Below are 26,530 nucleotides of genomic sequence, written 5' to 3'. Positions count from 1 at the left end.
TGGGCAGTGGAAACGCCAATTGCAAGTCTCTATTCCGAGTGGGTGGGTCTTTATGCAGAGGATGACAGTCATGTTTTGTTTGAAAGCTTGGAATCAACAGCATCGAAACAACACCTCGTCTGATTCCCTGGCTCCTGTCTGTCCATTTACCGGCCGCTGTAATACCTGAAATCCCACGCTGAAATGGAAGAAACGAGCCCCCTCGCCTCTCCTCTCCAGCACTCCATAGATTACAACTACTGCCAGAGCGAAGCCACCAGTCCAAGAACTCCGGGTTCTGTTGTGCGAGTGTCGGCTGGGAGCCCTGGACGCAGCCGGGAGAGACAGCCGCTTTTGGTCAGGGACAGAGGGAACTCTCCGAGGGATCCACACAGGAATGAGTTTCCAGACGACCCAGAGTTTCGGGAGATCGTGAGGAAAGCAGAACAAGCTATAGAAGAAGAGATCTTTCCAGAGATCATCTGCCAAGGATCTAGTGGTAGTTACTTCGTGAAAGACTCTCAAGGGGTGAGACGGACTAGCTTCGTCCCGCAACTAGCTTTTTAAATGACCATTTATATAAACAATTTTTACTTTGACTTTTTAATGTTACATGTCATCTATAACATTAAAACAGACAGGCTTCTAGCTAGGACTGCTAGTCTTTCGAGAGAGAAATGTACACTGACTGACTGACAGGCAGGCAGGCAGACATGGAGACTGATGAGAGGATGCAATCTGTCATTTTTTTTAAACGCCCTTTGTTTTCAAGTAAGCCTTATAACTCAGTCTAATGCAGCAGCACTAGCACATGATTTTGCTTCCACTGTCTGTCTGCTCTGGCAACCTGCTGTTGCTGATTCTAGCTCTCACAGTGTAGTGATGTCATCATGTTCTGTATTGACTTCCACCAGCATCTCTCTGCAGTGTTGCTTTTTGGGTGCTGTGACAGTTGAGGTGAGCAATTTACACATGGTGGTTTCTAGCCATAGTAGACCTTGCTGTATAGTAGATACGGGATGTAGTTCGACCATGCCAGGCTGGGGCTGTGACCTGACATCATCCTATGGCACAGTGGCAGTCCGAGTCCGGGTGGGAAAAACCTCTGTGGGCTGCCAGCCCCACAGTGGAGTGACGTGGTGGTGTGACGCATGAAATAGAAAGAAGTTGCCCCCAGACCTTGATCTAAGGATAAGGACACTAAGATCCTAGACATGCCTTGGGCAACTTCTATTAAAACTAGTGTAGTGCACACAGGCTCAATCTTTCAAAGATTAGCTGTCACTATCAGTTCTCAGGCCTAAGCAAATGTGCTGATGTACCTGTATAGAAAAGGTTGAGACACTGTCATGCAGGAGACATATATATATATATAAGGCAGGCTGGGAGAGTATTATGCTTTGTTCACACGTTAATGTGATCTGCCATGGACCAGCCGAGGAGCGTTTTTTAAAATATATATTTTTATTTTTTATTTTTTTTAAACCCATAGTAAATCAATTTACTCTGTGTGTACTGTGTAGGCTGCCGTCTGTGAATATGTTGTAGCTTAGGAGAAGTCATGTGCTAGCAATCTGAATGGATAAAGGTAGAGCTCTCCATTTTCTCTCCAGAGGTAGGCCGAGTAATCAGAATCCTCACACTCTCTGAAGAAAATGGATACTCCATTTCCGTTCCCTAGCCTGCTGTTCCTCTCCTATGGACCAGTGGCTATTAAACGCAACAGATATAAACTTACAGGGTTGTATAGGCTGCGTTCCAGGGCATCTTTACTGTTGTCGTACTGTGTATATGTGGCGGAGGTGAGTTGGACTCACAGTTACATGGTGAGGCAGTCCTCCCTCCTAGCGACTTTACAAATCTTTGTCATCCTTGGCCCAATAGGGAATGTTCTCTTGGTCTAATGGTTAAGATGTTGGTTTTGACCAATAGACCAGGGTTCAGATCCCTGGCCGACATCCAGGTCACAGCCCCAGCCTGGCATGGTCGAACTACATCCCGTATCTACTATACAGCAAGGTCTACTATGGCTAGAAACCACCATGTGTAAATTGCTCACCTCAACTGTCACAGCACCCAAAAAGCAACACTGCAGAGAGCTGTTGGTGGAAGTCAATACAGAACATGATGACATCACTACACTGTGAGAGCTAGAATCAGCAACAGCAGGTTGCCAGAGCAGACAGACAGTGGAAGCAAAATCATGTGCTAGTGCTGCTGCATTAGACTGAGTTATAAGGCTTACTTGAAAACAAAGGGCGTTTTAAAAAAGCGGGAGACCAGGGTTCAGATCCCACTCATGGCACATGCACTACATGACCAAAACTATGTGGACACCTGCTTGTCAAACATCTAATTCCAAAAGCATGGGTATTAATTATTATAAATGTAACCTTTTATTTAACTAGGCAAGTCAGTTAAGGACACATTCTTATTTACAATGACGGCCTAGGAACAGTGGGTTAACTGCCTTGTTCAGGGGCAGAACGACAAATGTTTACCGTGTCAACTCTGGGATTTGATATAACAACCTTTCGGTTATTGGCCCAATGCTCTAACCACTAGGCTACCTGTCGCTATGAAGTTGGTCCCCATTTTGCTGCTATAATAACCTCAACTCTTCTGGGAATGCTTTTTACTAGATGTTGGAACATTGCTGCAGGGACTTGCTCCCATTCAGGTCTGGGCTCTGTGCAGGCCAGTCAAGTTATTCCACACCGATCTCGACAAAACATCTCTTTATGAACCTCACTTTGTGCACGGGGGGCATTGTCATGCTGAAACAGGAAAGGGCCTTCCCCCAAACTGTTGCCACAAAGTTGGAAGCACAGAATAGTCTAAAATGACATTGTATGCTGTAGAGTTAAGATCTCCCTTCACTGGAACTAAGGGGCCTAGCCCAGACCATTATTCCTCCTCCTCCAAACTAAACAGTCGGCACTATGCATTTGGACAGGTAGCGTTCTCCTGGCCTCTGCCAAACCCAGATTTGTTTGTTGGACTTCCAGATGGTGAAGCAGGATTCATCACTTCATCACGTGATTCAGCCAACACATTTCCACTGCTCCAGAGTCTAATGACGGCGAGCTTTACACCACTCCAGCCCACGCTTGGCATTGCGCTTGGTGAACTTATGCTTGTGTACGGCTGCTCGGCCATGGAAGCCCATTTGATGAAGCTCCAGATGAACAATTATTGTGCTGATGTTGCTTCCGGAGCCAGTTTGGAACTCAGTAGTGAGTGTTGCAACCGAGAACAAACAATTTCTCTGTGCTACGCACTTCAGCGGTCCTGTTCTGTGAGCTAAGCCACATCAACGTGGTTCCTTAGATGTTAAACACTTCTCCAGGTGTTGTGAGATATGATCTTCTGGCACAGTCAGCGAGACTGCATTAAAGACGACTTGGAACGTGCCCATAGACTACAAAGCTAGCCTCAGTCTCTGTGCTTAACCTCCTGTGTGGCTCCCTCCACAGTTGATCATGTGAGGAAACTCAAGTTAATCCGATTGACTTTAATAGCTTGCAAAACTATTCCAATTCCAGCTTGTTAGCCCCATTCTGCAGGTTCTGCTGCACCATGAATCACCCTCTTTGATTGGGAAAGGTTGTGTTATGTCACTTCCTCTGACATTACCACTCTGTCTCTTACTATGGGTAAAGAACATTAGTAGAGTGTAACAAGTACCAATAATAATCCCCTGTCTGTCCATCTGTCTCTAGAATGTAATCGGTGTGTTCAAGCCTAAGAACGAGGAGCCGTATGGTCAGCTGAACCCAAAGTGGACCAAGTGGCTCCAGAAGTTGTGTTGTCCCTGTTGCTTCGGACGGGACTGTCTAGTCCTGAACCAGGGCCATCTGTCTGAGGCCGGGGCCAGTCTGGTGGACCAGAAACTACAGCTCAATATTGTGCCCCAGACCAAGGTAAGGGGGGGGGGGGTGTTACAGGCAGGAATGCATGCATTCACGCACATACGCAGTCAGTCATACACACACACATAGGGTATGGACAATAAATGATCTTTCTCTCCCCCTCTCCCATTCATCACTATCTCGCTCTCTCTCTCTTCTCTAGGTGGTGTACCTGGCCAGTGATACGTTTAACTACAATGCTATAGACAGAGTCAAGTCTCGGGGAAAGAGGCTAGCTCTGGAGAAAGTTCCCAAAGTTGGACAGCGCTTCAACAGAATAGGCCTCCCTCCTAAGGTGGGTTCAGCTGCCGCCTGGGGTTCAGAACCTACAACTGGGCAGTGTTCATTCGGCATGAAATGGGAGAAAGCAATCTAAAACGGCTTGAAACAGTGAGGCATTGTCTGAACTTGTCCAATAAGAAACACACATTTTGTACAACGTTTAGAAATGTTTTGCAACAGTGAACACAACGCTGTTATGGTGCTTCTGTCTCTGCTTTAGCCAACACTTAATGCATCATACATGCCACATGTAGCGTTGTTGACTAATTCAACCAATCAAGGGCTTGAGGAGCAGTTGATGAGTTGAATCAGGTATGTTAGTGCTGGGTTAGAACCAAAGCCTGCAATCCCCAGGACAACAGTTGAAGAACACTGCCCTAAAGTAAATAATATGGTAACCCTTAAAGGGGAAACTTACAATTGAAACAATAACAAAGCTGGTACCCAGCCTCAGTTTTGGTAAAAAGCTGAGGGATCAGGCCTGACTAAATGTAACCACTAAAATGCATCATCAGAGCTATTGATGTAAAGACTGACCGTCTAAGATATCAACATTGTAGTTGTAAGCATGTTGAGGCTAACATTTACAATGTTGATGAACATTGGGGTAAAACAAGCTTATATTTTGGGTTCTGATGGAGTACAACAGTTGAACTAAGCTCATGAGGCATTCATACAGTGGCTTGTGATAGTATTCACACTCCTTGGCATTTTTTCCTATTTTGTTGCCTTACAAACCTGTAATTAATTAATTTGATTTTGTATCATTTGATTTACACAACATGCCTACCACTTTGAAGATTCAAAATATTTGTGAAACAAACAAGAAATAAGACAAACAGAACTTGAGCGTGCCTAACTATTCACCCCCCCCCCCCCCCAAAGTCAATACTTTGTAAAGCCACCTTTTGCAGCTGCAAGTCTCTTGGGGTATGTCCTTATAATATTGGCACATCTAGCCACTGGGATTTTTGCCCATTCTTACAAAACTGCCCCAGCTCCTTTAAGTTGAATGGGTTCTGCTGGTGTACAGCAATCTTTAAGTCATACCACAGATTCTCAATTGGATTCAGGTCTGGGCTTTGACTAGGCCATTCCAAGACATTTAAACGTTTCTCCTTAAACCACTCGAGTGTTGCTTTAGCAGTATGCTTAGGGTCATTTTCCTGCTGGAAGGTGAACCTCCATCACCAGTCTCAAATCTCTAGAAGACTGAAATAGGTTTCCCTCAAGTATGTCCCTGTATTTAGCGACATCCATCAATCCTTCAATTCTGACCAGTTTCCCAGTCCCTGCCGATGGAAAAACATCCCCACAGCATGATGCTGCCACCACCATGGGATGGTGTTCTCAGGGTGATGAGAGGTGGTGGGTTAGCGCCAGACAGCGTTTTCCTTGATGGCCAAAAAGCTACATCTTAGTCTCATCTGACCAGAGTACCTTCTTCCATATGTTTGGGGAGTCTCCCACATGCCTTTTGGCAAACGCCAAACATGTTTGCTTATTTTTTTATTGAAGCAATGACTTTTTTCTAGCCAGCTCGGTGGAGTGTATGGCTTAAAGTGATCCTATGGACAGATAATCCAATCTCCGCTGTGGAGCGGGTTCTCCTTCAGTGTTATCTTTGGTCTCTTTGTTGCCTCTCTGATTAATGCCCTCCTTGCCTGGTCCATGAGGTTTGGTGGGTGGCCCTCTCTTGGCAGGTTTGTTGTGGTGCCATATTCTTTCTATTTTTGAATAATGGATTTAATGGTGCTCAGTGAGATGTTCAAGGTTTCAGATATTTTTTATAACCCAACGTTGATCTGTACTTCTCCACAACTTTGTCCCTGACCTGTTTGGAGAGCCCCTTTGGTCTTCATGGTGCCGCTTGCTTAGTGGTGTTGCAGACTCTGGGCCTTTCAGAACAGGTTTATATATACTGAGATCATGTGACACTTAGATTGCACACAGGTGGACTTTATTTAACTAATTATGTGACTTCTGAAGGTAATTGGTTGCACCAGATCTTATGCAAGGCACTCTAAGTTATATTCTTCAAGAATCAATGAGTATCATTCCTTTTATAAGTCCAAAATTGGATGTAGCTACTGCAGATTGCGCCTTTTTAAAGCCTGCAGGTATAATAATGTAGAACTTCCTGTATGAGCATTTGTCTTATAATAATCCATTTTCCTCCATGGCTCAGGTGGGCTCATTCCAGTTGTTTGTGGAGGGCTACAAAGACGCAGACTATTGGCTAAAGCGATTTGAGGCAGAGCCTCTTCCAGAGAACACCAATCGGCAGCTGCAGCTTCAGTTCGAGAGACTGGTGGTCCTCGACTATATAATCAGGAACACAGGTGTGTGCAAGAAACATAGAAACTAGTATTTCATCGTCAGGTACACTGGTATATATGTGTGTGTGGAAGGGAGGATGAATAACTGAATTAGATGCCGTGTTGATGCTTGCAGATCGGGGGAATGACAACTGGCTGTTAAAATACGACTGTCCAGTGGACATAGAAAGAAACCGGGTGAGTAGACTTACAAAATACAATTTTAAACGTAAGATTTTGACTTGTAGCATTAGTTTTAAATGGAGTTATTAAAGAAAGTGTGAAACTGGATTGTAACATTCTTATTGTCGCACTCTCCCTGTGTGTGTGTGTGTGTGTAGGAGACAGACTGGGTGGTGGTAAAAGAGCCTATTATCAGACTGGCAGCCATAGACAATGGTCTTGCCTTCCCAATCAAACACCCTGACTCCTGGAGAGCCTGTGAGTGTCTCTCACACACATACGTGTGTGTGTATATGTGTGTTGAAGTGGGAAGTTTACATACACTAAGGTTGGAGTTGTTAACTTGTTTTTCAACCACTCCACAAATGTCTTGTTAACAAACTATAGTTTTGGCAAGTTGGTTAGGACATCTACTTTGTGCATGACACAAGTCATTCTTCCAATTGTTTACAGACTATTTTACTTATTCACTGTATCACAATTTCAGTGGGTCAGAAGTTTATATACACTAAGTTGACTGTGCATTTAAACAGCTTGGAAAATTCCAGAAAATTGTCATGGCTTTAGAAGCTTCTGAGGCTAATTGACAACATTTGAGTCAATTGGAGGTGTACATGTGGATGTATTTCAAGGCCTACCTTCAAACTCAGTGCCTCTTTGCTTGACATCATGGGAAAATCAAAAGAAATCAGCCAAGACCTCAGAAAATAATTGTAGACCTCCACAAGTCTGGTTTATCCTTGGGAGCTATTTCCAAATGCCTGAAGGTACCACGTTTATCTGTACAAACAACAGTACGCAAGTATAAACACCATGGGACCATGTAGCCGTCATACTGCTCAGGAAGGAGACTCGTTCTATCTCCTAGAGATGAACGCACTCTGGTGCAAAAAGTGCGAATCAATCCCAGAACAACAGCAAAGGACCTTGTGCTGCTGACTGTGCTGCTGCTCCAGTTTCAACTGTTCTGCCTTGTTATTATTCGACCATGCTGGTCATTTATGAACATTTGAACATCTTGGCCATGTTCTGTTATAATCTCCACCCGGCACAGCCAGAAGAGGACTGGCCACCCCACATAGCCTGGTTCCTCTCTATGTTTCTTCCTAGGTTTTGGCCTTTCTAGGGAGTTTTTCCTAGCCACCGTGCTTCTTCACCTGCATTGCTTGCTGTTTGGGGTTTTAGGCTGGGTTTCTGTACAGCACTTTGAGATATCAGCTGATGTACGAAGGGCTATATAAATACATTTGATTGATTGTGAAGATGCTGGAGGAAACGGGTACAAAAGTATTTATATCCACAGTAAAAAAAAAGTCCTATATCGACAACCTGAAAGGCCGCTCCGCAAAGAAGAAGCCACTGCTTCAAAACCACCATTAAAAAGCCAGACTACGGTTTGCAACTGCACATTGGGACAAACATCATACTTTTTGGAGAAATGTTCCATCAGCTCTGTCTGGAGGAATAGTCCAAAATTCACCCAATTTATTGTGGAAGGCTACACAAAATGCTTGACCCAAGTTAAACAATTTAAAGGTGACACACTATAAGTATTTAGTATCATGTTAACTTCTGAGCCACTGGGTATGTGATGAAAGAAATAAAAGCTGAAATAATTATCTCGACTATTATTCTGACATTTCACATTCTTAAAATAAAGTGGTGGTCTTAACTGACCTAAAACAGGGAATGTGTACTAAGAATAAATGTCAAGAATAAAAAAAAATTTTTTAAGTTTAAATGCATTTGGCTAAGGTGTATGTAGACTTCCGACTTCAACTGTATGAGAAGAACCCACACTACTTCATTCCTCCTCTCTGTAGATCCATTCTACTGGGCGTGGTTATCTCAGGCTAGGGTTCCTTTCTCTGAGGAGATTAGGGACTTGGTTCTGCCGAAACTGACCGACCCCACCTTCATCAAAGACCTGGAGGAAGACCTCTACCAACTCTTTAAGGTTAGCAGGGGGTTTAATTTGCCTGGCCCCAGATCTGTTTGTATTTCTGCCAACTCTTATGGACAGCACAAACTTACCTGGGACCAAGTTTTTCACGGCCTTGATGTCACTTGACGTCGCAACAAAGTTCTACTCTACTCCATTCTGTCATCCTCACAACACTTCTTGAATCATGCCAGTGTTATTATAGTGGCATCTTGTCCTGTGTTCTCTACAGAAGGATCCAGGCTTTGACAGAGGACAGTTCCACAAACAGAAAGCTGTGATGAGAGGACAGGTGAGTTGGTGGGGGAATTCCTGGACATCTGAACAGTGTCAGTATTTCTCATTGTCCTCCTAATCAAATCGTGTTGGTCACATACACATATTTAGCAGATGTTATTGTGGGTGTACCAAAATACTTGTGTTCCTGGCTCCAACAGTGCAGTAGTATCTGACAATTCACAACAATACACACATCTAAAAGTGAAAGAATGGCATTAGGAAATATATGAATATTAGGACGAGCAAGGTATCAGGTAGATGTGATATGATCCTTAAATAGCCTCTCAAAGCACTTCATGATGACAGAAGTGAGTACTACAGGGCAATAGTCATTTAGTTCAGTTACCTTAACTTTCTTGGGTACAGGAACAATGGTGGACATATGGAAGCAAGTGGGGACAGCAGACTGGGAGAGATTGAATATGTCCATAAACACTCTGGTCTACACATGCTCTGAGGATGTGGCTAGGGATGCCGTCTGGGCCGATAGCCTTATGAGTGTTAACACACTTAAGTCTTACTCATGTCGGCCATGGAGAAGCAGAGCCCACAGTCTTTGGGAGTGAGCCACGTCTGTGGCACTTATCCTCAAAGCGGGCAAAGAAAGTGTTTAGCTTGTCCGGGAGCAAGACGTCGGTGTCCGACGTGGCTGATTATCCTTTTGTAGTCCGTGATTGTCTGTAGACCCTGCCACGCACGTCTCGTCTGAGCCCTTCTCTGTACTGACGTTTTCCTGTTCCACTAAGTGTGTGTGTGATGCTGAAGCTGTGTTTCTGTCACCAGATCTTATATGTGTGTGTGTGTGCTTCCATCTGTTTGTGTAAACCTGTGCTGAAGCTCTGTATGTCTACCACCAGATTTTGAACCTGAGCCAGGCCCTGAAGGAGCGTAAGACCCCCCTACAACTGGTCCAGATGCCCCCAGTCATAGTGGAGACAGCCAGAGCACCACAGAGAGCCAACAGTGAGTCCTACACACAGAGCTTCCAGAGCAGGAAACCCTTCTTTACCTGGTGGTAGAGGAGGAGGCCAAGTAGAAGAGGAGGTAAGAGGGAGAGACTTGAGATGGAGGAAGACTGTATAGCACTGGAGCAGAAAGAGAGGATAGTGAGAAGCGAGACAGATGAAGAGGGAAGAGTAGGGAGGAAGAATGGACCAGATTGAGAGACTGGAGAGGAGGAAGAAGAACACTGTTCAAAAACCTCTGCCTTACTTCAGTTTCATCAGCCAAAAAAGCTCTTCCCTGCTCATAACCAATAGGAAGTCAGATATGTTTCTACCTTCCCTGGAACCCATCAGAGACAGTTGTGCTTTAACTACAGACATAAAAGAGAGAGTAGTGTCAAAATTCAGAACGAATATCTTACAAATGATCTTTTACAAAAGACAGTTGGGTAGCCCTGCACTGGTAGTCGGCTGAAAGAGATGATTATAAAGACCCCAAACTGTGAAAGACTCCCACTGTGGCAGAGGTTACGTTCCCATTGCCAATTGATGGTTGTATTTATTGTAACCAGTCACTGAAGGAGAATGCTAAGTCTTTTTTTATATCATTGCAAAATGTCAACATATGATAGTCCAATCAAATTCAAGTGCACAGAATATCTTTTTACCGAAGGTTAAACATTTCAGCCCCAACGGGTCACTTTCCTTACCAAGTTCCAGCCTTCTAGCATCTCTTTATGGCCTCTGAAGCATGACATTACCATGAACAGTATGGCCTGTATAGCTAGCAAGCAGAGAAGTCAAGTGTTCTGATATTCCTAGCTATAATCTTTATGGTCTGTTAGGGTTGCAACATTACAGTAACTTTCTCAAAGTTCCTAGGTTTTTCAGAAATCCTGGTTGGAAAATTTCCTGCTTTTACCCTTCTGATTCCAGGAATTTTCCAACCAGAAAACCTAGGAATGTTGTGAAAGTTACCATAATTTTGCAATCCTATGGTGGTATGTATGCATGTGTGCTGTGGTCAGACATTCAGCATTTGGGCCTTATTTGAACGAGTGTCTTCCTTTGACCCAGAAGAGCCTGACCACAGGAGGTTGGTGGCACCTTAATTGGGGAGGACGGGCTGGTGGTAATGGCCGGAGCAGAATAGTATCAAATACATTAAATAAATGTTTCCATGTGTTTGATGCCATTCCATTCACTCCATTCCAGCCATTATTATGAACCGTTCTCCCCTCAGCAGCCTCCACTGAGCCTGACTGAAGTAGCCTGGTTAAACCAGAATGAACGCAGCGCTCAACATTGTTTCACTTCATGAGTGCAGTGTTAAATACGGGTTAACCAGGCTATGATAGAAGGGCCACGTTACAGGTGGTACCAACTACTCATACTGGGATTGCAGATTGTACTGGGACATGTTCATTAGGGCAAACCATGGGAAATGTTTTGCAACAGGAAAAAAAATGTGCATGTCTTATTGGACAAGGCCAGATGGTACCTTCTGATTTCACTCCTTTTTGGACACTTTTCGTCCATTTCGTGCCTACTGAACATAAACCAGGTAACAGTGCCTGTTGTGTTATCGGCATCTGCATGTGATGGCAGCCCTGTGGTGCCACCTATGGGATCGACTGCAATGTACTGTCTCAGAAGCGCACATTGCCTGTTTCCTCACATCCTGTTTATTTAAATGTACATTTCCTTGCTGTCGTAACCAAACTGTCCTACTGATGTATTGTATTGACAAATCACAGGAGGTTGGTGGCACCTTAATTGGGGAGGGGCTGGTGGTAATGGATGGAGTGGAATGGGTTGGTATCAAATACATGGTTTCCATGCGTTTGCCATTTAATTTACTCCGTTCCAGCCATTATGAGCTGTCCTCCCCTTCGCAGCCTCCACTGAGGATTTGTACTGTATGTAAAGAATGAAATGCATAAAGAATTGTACTATTCCATTATCAAGGTTTCTTGTACTTTTCTTGTCTCTTAGATTGCATCCTGATTTTCTACCCTTCTCCCAAAGCGAGCCCTTGCACACTTTTCTAACATGGATTTAGCACTCGTGGCAACTCAATCCAGCCCATGCTTACACCAGTCACATGGTTTTAAATTCATAACCGAGACTGTCAAATTGCTCACTTCTAGAGAGGGCGGAGAATTGGGAGGCAGAGTTGGTTGATTTATTTCAAAGGAATGTTGATCAAATAAAATCAGGTCATTATTATGTATTGACTTCCTCTTAGCCTACTATTTCCAGCCTACTATTTCCAGGTCAGTCATGGCGGGGGCCACAGGTCACTGATGTCTCATTTTAACACAACATGAAAGTCTGGGTAGCCATTTGGCTTGAGGGTAGAAGTTGTTTAGAAGCCTCTGAGACCTACTGAGAGCCTGTGTGTATAAAAGGGGGAAACGGCAGCTCTACTGAGAGCCTGTGTGTATAAAAGGGGGAAACGGCAGCTCTACTGAGAGCCTGTGTGTACAAAATGGGGAAACGGCAGCTCTACTGAGAGCCTGTGTGTACAAAAGGGGGAAACGGGGGTCACTGCAAATAGTCTGGGTAGCCATTTGGCTTGAGGGTAGAAGTTGTTTAGAAGCCTCTGAGACCTAGACATGGCGCTCCGTTGCTGGTTACTGTGCTGTAGCAGAGGGAACAGTCTATGACGAGGGTGGCTGGCCTCTTTGATGATTTTTAGGGCCTTCCTCTGACACCTCTTGGTATAGAGGTCCTGGATGGCAGGAAGCTTGGCCGCAGTGATGTTCTGGGCTATTCGCACTACCCTCTGTAGTGCCTTGTGGTCGGAGGCTGAGCAGTTGCCATAACAGGCAGTGATGCAACCAGTCAGGATGCTCTCGATGGTGCAGCTGTAGAACCTTTTGAAGATCTGAGGACCCATGACAACTTTTAATGTACATGTATGTATGTATGTATATTACACACACAGTTGAAGTTTACATACACCTTAGCCAAATTAATTTAAACTCCAGTTTTTCACAATTCCTGACATTTAATCCCAGTAAAATGTACCTGTTTTAGGTCAGTTAGGATCATCACTTTATTTTAAGAATGTGAACTGTCAGAATAATAGTAGAGAATGATTCTATTTCAGAAATGATTTCTTTCATCACATTCCCAGTGGGTCAGAAGTTTACATACACCCTATTAGTATTTGGTAGCATTGCCTTTAAATTGTTTAACTAGGGTCAAATGTTTCAGGGAGCCTTCCACAAGCTTCCCACAATAAGTTGGGTGAATTTTGGCCCATTCCTCCTGACAGAGCGGGTGTAACAGAGTCAGGTTTTTAGGCCTCCTTGTTCACACACACTTTTTCAGTTTGGCACACAAATTTTCTATAAGATTGAGATCAGTGCTTTGTGATGGCCACTCCAATACCTTGACTTCGTTGTCCATAAGCCATTTTGCCATAACTTTGGAAGTATGCTTGGGGTCATTGTCCATTTGGAACATCCATTTGCAACTAAGCTTTAACTTCTTGACTGATGTCTTGATGTTGCTTCAATATATCCACATAATTATCCTGCCTCGTGATGCCATTTATTTTGTGAAGTGCACCAGTCCCTCCTGCAGCAAAGCACCCCCACAACATGATGCTGCCACCCCCGTGCTTCATGGTTGGGATGGTGTTCCTTACCTTGCAAGCCTCCCCTTTTTCCTCCAAACATAACGATGGTCATTATGGCCAAACAGTTCTATTTTTGTTTCATCAGACCAGAGGACATTTCTCCAAAAAGTACAATCTTTGTCCCCATGTGCAGTTGCAAACCGTAGTCTGGCTTTTTTATGGCGGTTTTGGAGCAGTGGTTTCTTCCTTGCTGAGCGGCCTTTCAGGTTATGTCAATATAGGACTCGTTTTACTGTGGATATAGATACTTTTGTACCTGTTTCCTCCCACATCTTCACATGGTCCTTTGCTGTTGTTCTGGGATTGATTTGCACTTTTCGCTCCAAAGTGTGTTCATCTCTAGGAGACAGAACACGTCTCCTTCCTGAGCGGTATGACAGCTGCATGGTCCCATGGTGTTTATACTTACGTACTATTGTTTGTACAGATGAATGTGGTACCTTCAGGCGTTTGGAAATGGCTCCCAAGGATGAACCAGACTTGTGGAGGTCTACAATTTTTTTTTTTGAGGTCTTGGCTGATTTTTCTTTTGATTTTCCCATCATGTCAAGCAAAGAGGCACTGAGTTTGAAGGTTGGCCTTGAAATACATCCACAGTACACCAACAATTGACTCATGATGTCAATTAGCCTATCAGAAGCTTCTAAAGCCATGACATTTATTTTCTGGAATTTTCCAAGCTGTTTAAAGGCACAGACAAGTTAGTGTATGTAAACTTCTGACCAACTGGAATTGTGATACAGTGAAATAATCTGTAAACAATTGTTGGAAAAAAATGACTTGTCTCATGCACAAAGTAGATGTCCTAACCGACTTGACGAAACTATAGTTTGTTCACAAGAAATTTGTGGAGTGGTTGAAAAATGAGTTTTAATGACTCCAACCTAACTGTATATAAACTTCTGACTTCAACTGTGTTTATGTATATATGTGCATACATACACTTATATTTAACTTTGCAAGTCAGGTAAGAATAAAGTCTTATTTACAATGACGGTCTACCCTGGCCAAACCCGGACGATGCTGGGCCAATTTTGCACCGCCCTATGGGACTCCCAATCACGGCCGAACGTGATCGAGCCTCTTGCGCTGAGAAGCAGTGCCTTAGACCGCTGCGCCACTTGGGAGCCCAGCTGGGCCCTCCGCCGTGAACAACTCCTGCAGCTGACACAGATTCACGGTCACCTGTTTACCCACGGTAAATCAATTGCATACATAATTGGCTGTTTTATTTGGACTCTTTTCAACCAGGTAAGTCATTGATAACTACAGCTGTCAGATTGAATGATTCCTAACCTTGATGCTTACCCTAACCTCACCTCCTTTGTTCTAACCTTACCTTAAAAACCTTCACCTGTCAATCCCTGTGCTGAACCTTTACCTTCGGATCTGCCGACTGAATATCCACATATGAAACGATAACAAACTCACCCAGTCAGATGTTCCCTGAGCCCGCCTTCCTACTCCTCCACTCTGGCAGACACCACTGTGTGGAGGGCCCCGCCACCGTGGTGGAGGGAGACTGAGATGCTGCCTCCACATCCATCCTCCCCAGGGGAGAGACACCAAGAGTGGTGAGAAGATCCCACCAGATGGGCCTACCTGTGGAGTAAATGTAAGGTTAAGGGCTAGCACTCACTCATTGCATTTGCATTGTTTTTCATGTGAGTTTGTTTCTAGGTGCAACTTGATCTTACTCAGAGGAATGACTGTGCCAGTTACAGACTTAGGATGGTGTGACTGAAGCATGTCCTGGCCAAGGAGAAACTCTGGGCCTTTATTTGTTTACGGCGGGGTTATGGTTTAGGAAAACCTCCAGGCCCTTTGTAAGGGAAACCCGGTGGGGTGCAAGGCAGGCTGCTGCCAGTCTACCTGTCCTTGATTGTTTAATCCTGCTTTGAGGAGAGAGAGGAACCCGGTCCATCCGGTCCCAATGACTATTACACTACATCTGGTAAGAACCAGTCTACCAATACAGTAACTCTGGTAAGAACCAGTCTACCAATACAGTAACTCTAAGAACCAGTCATCTAATTAAGTCTGCTTGGTCACACATGAATAAGTGACACAGTGGCAGGCAGTGTAATGGTTTTATCAGAGTTATGTAAGGTACAGTAGTTACCTGGCTGTGTCACTAGGTCAACTGTAGCCAACTGGAGGAAAGTAGGGCTCCGCTCTAATATCCATACTAGAATTCCATTTAAAAAGCATGCCCAATACATTGCTCCATTTGAAGTTGTATGTTAGTGTGGTTATTTGGAATGTAGCCATTCTCTCTCTCCACCATGTGGAATTAGAAAGCATTTGATCTAATTCAGTTAATTCAGATTGTATGATAGGCCCATCTACTGTGTTTCTGTTGAGGTTCTAGAATAGACGGCAACCTGAGGAAGTCACTTTAGAATGTTATGCACCGAAGGTGACACATCAACACATCAATAATGTCAGTGAAATGCTGCACTAAGTAAAATATTGCATTAACCCTTGAATGGTCTCTTCTTAAATTCTTATTACTAACAACTCAAATAAGATCTTCCCTTAGTTTTTATTCCAACTTCATGTTTATTTTGGAAATAACGAGTTCTACTAGGAGGTTGAGTCAGGTCATACCAGCAATGCCATATTAGAATGGCAATTTGCATATCATTTGTGACCGACCACCTCGATTTGAAAGTTTATTTTTTATTTTTTACGTAGGATAAGAGATTCAGAGCTAGAAAATAGTACACTGCTCAAAAAAATAAAGGTAACACTAAAATAACACATCCTAGATCTGAATGAAATATTATTATTAAATATTTTTTTCTTGACAGTTGAGTGTGCTGACAACAAAATCACAAAAAAACTATCAATGGAAATCAAATGTATTAACCCATGGAGGTATGGATTTGTAGTCACACTCAAAATTAAAGTGGAAAACCACACTACAGGCTGATCCAACTTTGATGTAATGTCCTTAAAACAAGTCAAAATGAGGCTCAGTAGTGTGTGTGTGGCCTCCACGTGCCTGTATGACCTCCCTACAACGCCTGGGCATGCTCCTGATGAGGTGGCGGATGGTCTCCTGAGGGATCTCCTCCCAGACCAGGACTAAAGCATCCGCGAACTCCTGGACAGTATGTGGTGCAACGTGGCGTTGGTGGATGGAGCGAGACATGATGTCCCAGATGTGCCCAAATGGATTCAGGTCTGGGGAACAGGCGGGCCAGTCCATAGCATCAATGCCTTCCTCTTGCAGGAACTGCTGACACACTCCAGCCACATGAGGTCTAGCATTGTCTTGCATTAGGAGGAACCCAGGGCCAACCGCACCAGCATATGGTCTCACAAGGGGTCTGAGGATCTCATCTCGGTACCTAATGGCAGTCAGGCTACCTCTGGCACATGGAGGGCTGTGCAGCCCCCCAAAGAAATGCCACCCCACACCATGACTGACCCACCGCCAAACCGGTCATGCTGGAGGATGTTGCAGGCAGCAGAACGTTCTCCACAGCGTCTCCAGACTCTGTCACGTCTGTCACGTGCTCAGTGTGAACCTGCTTTCATCTGTGAAGAGCACAGGGCGCCAGTGGCGAATTTGCCAATCTGTGTTCTCTGGCAAATTCCAAACGTCCTGCACGGTGTTGGGCTGTAAGCACAACCCCCACCTGTGGACGTCGGGCCCTCATACCACCCTCATGGAGTCTGTTTCTGACCGTTTGAGCAGACACATGCACATTTGTGGCCTGCTGGAGGTCATTTTGCAGGGTTCTGGCAGTGCTCCTCCTGCTTCTCCTTGCACAAAGGCGGAGGTAGTGGTCCTGCTGCTGGGTTGTTGCCCTGCTACAGCCTCCTCCACGTCTCCTGATGTACTGGCCTGTCTCCTGGTAGCGCCTCCATGCTCTGGACACTACGCTGACAGACACAGCAAACCTTCTTGCCACAGCTCGCATTGATGTGCCATTCTGGATGAGCTGCACTACCTGTGGGTAGCTACCACTTGTGGGTTGTAGACTCCGTCTCATGCTACCACTAAATCAAATCAAATCAAATCAAATTTTATTTGTCACATACACATGGTTAGCAGATGTTAATGCGAGTGTAGCGAAATGCTTGTGCTTCTAGTTCCGACAATGCAGTGATAACCAACAAGTAATCTAACTAACAATTCCAAAACTACTGTCTTATACACAGTGTAAGGGGATAAGGAACATGTACATAAGGATATATGAATGAGTGATGGTACAGAGCAGCATACAGTAGATGGTATCGAGTACAGTATATACATATGAGATGAGTGTGTAGACAAAGTAAACAAAGTGGCATAGTTAAAGTGGCTAGTGATACATGTGTTACATAAGGATGCAGTCGATGATGTAGAGTACAGTATATACATATGCATATGAGATGAATAATGTAGGGTAAGTAACATTATATAAGGTAGCATTGTTTAAAGTGGCTAGGGATATATTTACATCATTTCCCATCAATTCCCATTATTAAAATGGCTGGAGTTGGGTCAGTGTCAATGACAGTGTGTTGGCAGCAGCCACTCAGTGTTAGTGGTGGCTGTTTAACAGTCTGATGGCCTTGAGATAGAAGCTGTTTTTCAGTCTCTCGGTCCCAGCTTTGATGCACCTGTACTGACCTCGCCTTCTGGATGATAGCGGGGTGAACAGGCAGTGGTTCGGGTGGTTGATGTCCTTGATGATCTTTATGGCTTTCCTGTAACAACGGGTGGTGTAGGTGTCCTGGAGGGCAGGTAGTTTGCCCCGGTGATGCGTTGTGCAGTCCTCACTACCCTCTGGAGAGCCTTACGGTTGAGGGCGGAGCAGTTGCCGTACCAGGCGGTGATACAGCCCGCCAGGATGCTCTCGATTGTGCATCTGTAGAAGTTTGTGAGTGCTTTTGGTGACAAGCCGAATTTCTTCAGCCTCCTGAGGTTGAATAGGCGCTGCTGCGCCTTCTTCACGACGCTGTCAGTGTGAGTGGACCAATTCAGTTTGTCTGTGATGTGTATGCCGAGGAACTTAAAACTAGCTACCCTCTCCACTACTGTTCCATCGATGTGGATAGGGGGTGTTCCCTCTGCTGTTTCCTGAAGTCCATAATCATCTCCTTAGTTTTGTTGACGTTGAGTGTGAGGTTATTTTCCTGACACCACACTCCGAGGGCCCTCACCTCCTCCCTGTAGGCCGTCTCGTCGTTGTTGGTAATCAAGCCTACCACTGTTGTGTTGTCCGCAAACTTGATGATTGAGTTGGAGGCGTGCGTGGCCACGCAGTCGTGGGTGAACAGGGAGTACAGGAGAGGGCTCAGAACGCACCCTTGTGGGGCCCCCCATGTTGAGGATCAGCGGGGAGGAGATGTTGTTGCCTACCCTCACCACCTGGGGGCGGCCCGTCAGGAAGTCCAGTACCCAGTTGCACAGGGCGGGGTCTAGACCCAGGGTCTCGAGCTTGATGACGAGCTTGGAGGGTACTATGGTGTTGAATGCCGAGCTGTAGTCGATGAACAGCATTCTCACATAGGTATTCCTCTTGTCCAGGTGGGTTAGGGCAGTGTGCAGTGTGGTTGAGATTGCATCGTCTGTGGACCTATTTGGGCGGTAAGCAAATTGGAGTGGGTCTAGGGTGTCAGGTAGGGTGGAGGTGATATGGTCCTTGACTAGTCTCTCAAAGCACTTCATGATGACGGAAGTGAGTGCTACGGGCGGTAGTCGTTTAGCTCAGTTACCTTAGCTTTCTTGGGAACAGGAACAATGGTGGCCCTCTTGAAGCATGTGGGAACAGCAGACTGGTATAGGGATTGATTGAATATGTCCGTAAACACACCGGCCAGCTGGTCTGCGCATGCTCTGAGGGCGCGGCTGGGGATGCCGTCTGGGCCTGCAGCCTTGCGAGGGTTAACACGTTTAAATGTCTTACTCACCTCGGCTGCAGTGAAGGAGAGACCGCATGTTTCCGTTGCAGGCCGTGTCAGTGGCACTGTATTGTCCTCAAAGCGGGCAAAAAAGTTATTTAGTCTGCCTGGGAGCAAGACATCCTGGTCCGTGACTGGGCTGGATTTCATCTTGTAGTCCGTGATTGACTGTAGACCCTGCCACATGCCTCTTGTGTCTGAGCCATTGAATTGAGATTCCACTTTGTCTCTGTACTGACGCTTAGCTTGTTTAATAGCCTTACGGAGGGAATAGCTGCACTGTTTGTATTCAGTCATGTTGCCAGACACCTTGCCCTGATTAAAAGCAGTGGTTCGCGCTTTCAGTTTCACGCGAATGCTGCCATCAATCCACGGTTTCTGGTTAGGGAATGTTTTTATCGTTGCTATGGGAACGACATCTTCGACGCACGTTCTAATGAACTCGCACACCGAATCAGCGTATTCGTCAATATTCCCATCTGACGCAATACGAAACATGTCCCAGTCCACGTGATGGAAGCAGTCTTGGAGTGTAGAGTCAGCTTGGTCTGACCAGCGTTGGACAGACCTCAGCGTGGGAGCCTCTTGTTTTAATTTCTGCCTGTAGGCAGGGATCAGCAAAATGGAGTCGTGGTCAGCTTTTCCGAAAGGGGGCGGGGCAGGGCCTTATATGCGTCGCGGAAGTTAGAGTAACAATGATCCAAGGTTTTACCACCCCTGGTTGCGCAATCGATATGCTGATAAAATTTAGGGAGTCTTGTTTTCAGATTGGCTTTGTTAAAATCCCCAGCTACAATGAATGCAGCCTCCGGATAAATGTTTTCCAGTTTGCAAAGAGTTAAATAAAGTTAGTTCAGAGCCATCGATGTGTCTGCTTGGGGGAGGATATATACGGCTGTGATTATAATCGAAGAGAATTCTCTTGGAAGATAATGCGGTCTACATTTGATTGTGAGGAATTCTAAATCAGGTGAACAGAAGGATTTGAGTTCCTGTATGTTTCCTTCATCACACCATGTCCCGTTGGTCATGAGGCATACGCCCCCGCCACTCTTCTTACCAGATAGATGTTTGTTTCTGTCGGCGCGATGCGTGGAGAAACCCGTTGGCTGCACCGCCCTGGATAGCGTTTTCCCAGTAAGCCATGTCTCCGTAAAGCAAAGAACGTTGCAGTCTCTGATGTCCCTCTGGAATGCCACCCTTGCTCGGATTTCATCAACCTTGTTCTCGAGAGACTGGACATTGGCAAGAAGAATACTGGGAAGTGGTGCGCGATGTGCCCTTTTTCGGAGTCTGACCAGAACACCGCCGCGTTTCCCTCTTTTTCGGAGTCGTTTCCTTGGGTCGCTGCATGCGATCCATTCCGTTGTCCTGTTTGTAAGGCAGAACACAGGATCCGCGTCGCGGAAAACATATTCTTGGTCGTACTGATGGTGAGTTGACGCTGATCTTATATTCAGTAGTTCTTCTCGACTGTATGTAATGAAACCTAAGATGACCTGGGGTACTAATGTAAGAAATAACACGTAAAAAAACAAAAAACTGCATAGTTTCCTAGGAACTCGAAGCGAGGCGGCCATCTCAGTCGGCGCCGGAAGTCTAGTGAAAGCACCGCCAGCATTCAAAAGTGACCAAAACATCAGCCAGGAAGCATAGGAACTGAGAAGTGGTCTGTGGTCACCACCTGCAGAACCACTCCTTTATTGGGGATGTCTTGCTAATTGCCTATAATTTCCACCTGTTGTCCATTCCATTTGCACAACAGCATGTGAAATGTATTGTCAATCAGTGTTGCTTCCTAAGTGGACAGTTTGATTTCACAGAAGTGTGATTGACTTGGAGTTACATTGTGTTGTTTAAGTGTTCCTTATATTTTTTGAGCAGTGTATATCATATGCTAAATAGTGAGTACGATAGTTTTCTAACAAAAGATTTCCAGACTAGAGGCCGGTTTTTACACCAATAAACCATCTGTTTAAAAATGTATTTCGTATGTCAATCTAGCAAATGACATTTTACCCCTTTTGTGTGATATCCAATTGGTAGTTAGTCTTGTCCCCATCGCTGTAACTCCAGTACGGACTCGGGAGAGGCGAAGGTCGAGAGACATGCGTCCTCCTAAACATGACCCCGCCAAGCCGCACTGCTTCTTGACACACTGCTCACTTAACCCAGAAGCCAGTCGCACCAATGTGTCAGAGAACACTGTACACCTGGCAACCATGTCAGCGTGTATGCGCCCGGCCCATCACAGGTGTCGTTAGAATGCAATGGGACAAAGACATCCCGGCCGGCCAAACCCTCCCCTAACCCGGATGACGCTGGGCCAATTGTGCGTCTCCAAATGGGTCTCCAGGTCGTAGACGGCTGCAACACAGTCCGGGATCTAACCCGAATCTGTAGTGATGCTGTTAGCATTGCGATGCAGTACCTTAGAGACCGGGCAACAACCTCTCCCTCAAAGTCAGCGAAACAAAGGAGCTGATCGTGAATTTCAGGAAACTGAGGGCTGAGCAGACCACCATTCACATTGACAGGGCTCTAGCTGAGCGGGCCGAGAGCTTCAAGTTCCTCTGTGTCAACATCACTGAGGATCCATCATGGTCCAAACACACCAACAAAGTCGTGAAGAGGGCACAACAACGCCTCTTCTCTGCAGGAGTCTGAAAATAATTGTCATGGGCTCTCAGATCCTGAAAAGGTCCTACAGCTACACCATTGAGAGCATCTTGACTGGCTGCATCACTGCTTCATATGGAAACTGCTTGGCATCCAACGGCAAGGCGCTACAGAGGGTAGAGCGGATGGCCCAGGATCTCTATACCAGGCGGTGTCAGAGGAAGGCCCTTAAAATTGTCAGACTCCAGCCACATTCACTACCTAGTGAGTGTTGGAGCAGGGAAATCACTTCAGAGAATGTTTGAATCACACTTCCCCATCTGCCAGTCCGACGGACGTATCTGGGTTTGGCAGATGCAAAGAGAACGCTACCTGCCTGAATGCATAGTGTCAACTGTAAAGTTTGATTGGAGAAGGAATAATGGTCTAGGGCTGTTTTTTTATGGTTCGGGCTAGGCTCCCTTAGTTCCAGTTAAAGGAAATCTTACTGCTACAGCATACAATGACATTCTAGACGATTCTGTGCTTCCAACTTTGTGGCAACAGTTTGGGGAAAGCCCTTTCCTGTTTCAGCATGACATTGCCCCTGTGCACAAAGCAAGTTCCATACAAAAATGGTTTGTCAAGACTGGTGTGGAAGAACTTGACTGGCCTGCATAGAGCCCTGACCTCAACCCCATCGAACAGCTTTGGGATGAGAGCCAGGCCTAATCGCCAAACATCATTGCCCGACCTCACTAATGCTTGTGGCTGAATGGAAGCAAGTCCCGCAGCAATGCTCCACCATCTAGTGGAAAGCCTTCTCAGAAGAGTGGAGGCTGTAGTAGCAGCAAAGGGGGAACCAACTCCATATTAATGCCCATCATTTTGGAATGAGATGTTCGACCAGCAGGCGACCACTTACTTTTGGTCATGTAGTGTATAACCCTCAATGACCTTGTACCCCTTGTAAATAACCATGTTATCGTTACTCATTGTGTATTTATTATTACATGTTTTACTTTATTTCTCTATTTTCTTTCTCTCTGCATTGTTGGTAATCATTTCAATGTTAACCCACACCTGTTGTTTACGAAGCATGTGACAAATCCATTTGATTTGATAGGCGACCTTTCTTAAGGCTAGGCGTCCCGCTAGCGGGACAACTTCCGGTGAAGCTGGAGGGCGCGCATTTCAAATAAATAATCATCAAAATAATGTATATACAACATTTAGGAACATACAACATACATACAAGTCTTATATCGGTTAAAAGCTTACATTCGTGTTAATCTAACTGCACTGTAAGATTTACAATAGCTATTACAGCAAAAGCATGCATGTGGTTGTTTTGAGGATGGCGCCCCACATCAAAATATTTTTCCATCGGTTTCATCAATTCACAAATAACGATTAAGTTTACTTACTTTTTGAAAATCTTCCTCTGATTTGTCATCCAAAGGGTCCCAGCTACAACATGTTGTCGTTTTGTTAGATAAAATCATTTTTTATATCCCAAAAAGTCTTTTTAGTTGGCACCATCGATTTGAGTAAATCACTCGTTCAACATGCCAAGATAGGAATCCGAAAATCTACCCCTTAACTTTGTTTCAACAATTCAAAATATATTTCTATTTAATCCTCAGATACCCCTAAAATGTAATTAAACTATCATATTTTATAAGGAAGGAAGTATGTTCAATGGGAAAACGATATTAGCAGGTGCGTGTCCTCTTCCTCGCGCGCATACACGAATTTCAAAGTCTATCCCTGTGGTAAAACATATCATTCTTCCTAGTTTTGGAAGAAACAATCCTGAAACCTTGAACATGGACTACTGACACCCAGTGGAAGACATAGGAATTGCATCCTGAGAGCTCGATTTCAGAATGACCCTATACTTTCCACTGTAAGAGCATGGGCTCTCAAATGGTTGGTTTTTCTTTGGATTTTCTCCTACCATATCTATTGTGTTATAGTCTCCTACATAATTTTAACATTTCTACAACCTTCAGTGTCTTCTTTACAATGGTACCAATTATATGCATATCCTGGCTTCAGGGCCTGAGCAACAGGCAGTTTACTTTGGGCATGTCAGTCAGGTGGAAATTGAGAAAAATAGGACAATAGCCCTAAAAAGTGTTTAAGTCTGAATGTTGATGAATTGACTCCATATGTCATGAAATGTGGTTTATTATATATTATAATATAGTGTGTTGTCAATGATTCAATCATGGTGCGGCAGGTAGCCTAGTGGTTAGAGTGTTGGACTAGTAACTGAAAGGTTGCAAGATCAATCCCTGAGCTGACAAGGTAAAAATCTGTTGTTCTGCACCATAACAAGGCAGTTAACCCATTGTTCCTAGGCTGTCACTGAAAATAAGTATTTGTTCTCAACTGACTTGCCTAGTTAAATAAAGATTTAAATGCACAGATAGGACTCTAGTAATTATGCTGCAATAGCTTGTGTCGGGGGGGCTAGGGTCAGTCTGTTTATATCTGGAGTATTTTTCCTGTCTTATCCGGTGAAAGTAAACATGTTTATTTTTCTTTTGTTAGTTTGCATCAAAACATACATATTTGGACTCCTTTTGTGTAAAGGTACGAGGCCAGAAACGACTGTATTTCAGCTGCAAACAAAGGGTTTTGGAAATTAGTCTTCCACCCAGCCAATATAGGTCAAGGATAGTCTCGTGCGTAAAAGCCAAATACACAACTCTGGAATAACAAATACTATAGGAAACACGTTCTTACCATAAAACGATAGTGACACGTTCTTATGCTTTTTCCAATATAATTTTCTCTATGTTATTTTGTTACACTGCGGTATATCCGGTCAGTTATGGATAATCAAGGACCTTTGATTTATCAATGGCTCTGTGCACTCGGTGTTGTCAATTGGCCGCACTCTGTAGTTTTGTCATCTCTCGTCTACACCACTGTGCCTATCTACCAATGAGAACGGACATGGTAATCAACCTCACCCTATAGGGCCGGATGGAATGTTTTCTCGAGCAATCAGAGTTGGGGGCGGAGCATGGTGTGAAGATCCGCCCCTCGGCCACGTAGTTCATCTATTGACGTCAATGCTCCTGGCACGAATCTGTGTGTGACGGGCTTGACGATTATGTGTGAGACAAAAATCACTCCCCTACTGTGTGTGTGTGTGTGTGCCTTTGCCTGCTTGGGTATGTCATCTCCCTGTGCACACTAACTTCACACTTTTCACAGTGGGTTACAAGATTGCAAGAGTTGAATGCACCCATGACATAAAACTGTATAATTGTGCATCATCAAGAAGGGACATGGCATCATGCTGACATTTAGAAACCCACGTGAACTCATCTTTAGGTTGCCATTATGCGTTCTGCCCTGACGTCAACGCACTCAGTAACTGATGGAAGACTATTGATTACTGCACGACCTTTGGCTTCCATGACCTCCAGCCTTTGACCTGACCAAATCATATCTACAATGATCAGACTGACATGTTGCATCATATCTTAGAAGGCTATAGTGTAATGTGTGTTACCTATGCCCTGTGTGTCTGTGGGTGTGTTGTGTGATGTGTGTATGGCCTAGTTAAATAAAGGTTAAATATATATATTTTTTAATGGCATATAAAATATTGTGCACAATGAGGCGTGTGTATGTGTGTGTATGTTCAGTGTAAGTCTGTGTGTATGTGCGTGCGTTCATGTGTGAGTATGTACAGTATGTCAAATCAAATCTTTGTGTGTGTAGGCCACCAAGGGGCATCCGAGTGCTTCAGAAGGATTAGTAACCTCTTGGAAGTAACCTACTGCTGGAGATTATTTGAGAACCATAAAACAGGAAAACAGACTCACTAAACATTTCTGACACTCAGCCAACTCAAGGTTCCTTCAAGATAAACAGTTATTTTCTGCTCTATTCTTATGCATCACATTCCAAGGTTTTGACTACACTCTGAAAACAGCATGTGTGTCTTTTTGACAACTTGGCATGAAAAGAGTGCATGGTTTAGTCAAACTTAACTTTTTTAATCTACTTTAATATGGCCAGCTAACGAAACACGTTGTATTAACGTTGTCAAGAAAACTGTTTCAGGAGTGTGAACAGATTTAATGCGCTTAAAGAACAGAGATTGATGAGGAACAAAGAGATTAACATGAATCAAACAAACTCTCAGCAAAGCTCTGTCTCTCTCAATTCAGTCAATTTCAATTCAAGGCGCTTTATTGGCATGGGAAACATATGTTAACATTGCCAAACAATCTCTCTCTTGTGTGAACACACACACACACACACAATATGACCTGCAGAGAGTGAGAGAGAACAAACACCATTGTAAATACAACCCATATTTATGTTTATTTATTTTGCCTTTTGTACTTCAACTATTTGCATATTTTTACAACACTGTACATAGTCTTAATATATTTTAAATGCTTATATTATTTTGTGAGTGCAATGTTTACTGTTAATTTGATTGTTTTTCACTTTTGGTTATCATCTATTTCACTTGTTTTGGCAATGTAAACATGTGTTTCCCATGGCAATAA

The 26,530-nt window shown here is 44.4% G+C and overlaps 1 protein-coding gene and 1 long non-coding RNA gene across 2 annotated transcripts; one reads left to right on the top strand and one right to left on the bottom strand.

Annotated features, from left to right (window-relative positions):
• Window positions 1-73: 73 nt before the first annotated feature.
• On the top strand, window positions 74-12,071 carry LOC124040328 (phosphatidylinositol 4-kinase type 2-alpha-like). The gene is made up of 9 exons (XM_046357430.1): window positions 74-507; window positions 3,702-3,902; window positions 4,054-4,185; window positions 6,361-6,514; window positions 6,627-6,688; window positions 6,832-6,931; window positions 8,497-8,630; window positions 8,848-8,907; window positions 9,752-12,071. Exons 1-9 carry the CDS (start codon window positions 184-186, stop codon window positions 9,911-9,913), a joined length of 1,329 nt encoding a protein of 442 aa, XP_046213386.1. The 5' UTR covers window positions 74-183; the 3' UTR covers window positions 9,914-12,071.
• Window positions 12,072-12,673: 602 nt separating this feature from the next.
• LOC124039353 lies at window positions 12,674-24,884 on the bottom strand. Its single transcript, XR_006839553.1, has 3 exons — window positions 24,741-24,884; window positions 14,919-15,089; window positions 12,674-12,728 (listed from the first exon to the last, which is right to left on the bottom strand). It is a non-coding gene; the product is annotated as an uncharacterized LOC124039353 (long non-coding RNA).
• Between the last annotated feature and the right edge of the window lie 1,646 nt (window positions 24,885-26,530).

The sequence above is a fragment of the Oncorhynchus gorbuscha genome, linkage group LG07 (assembly GCF_021184085.1).
Source record: "Oncorhynchus gorbuscha isolate QuinsamMale2020 ecotype Even-year linkage group LG07, OgorEven_v1.0, whole genome shotgun sequence".
Classification (NCBI taxonomy): domain Eukaryota; kingdom Metazoa; phylum Chordata; class Actinopteri; order Salmoniformes; family Salmonidae; genus Oncorhynchus; species Oncorhynchus gorbuscha.
This window is presented reverse-complemented; position numbering and strand designations above follow the sequence as displayed.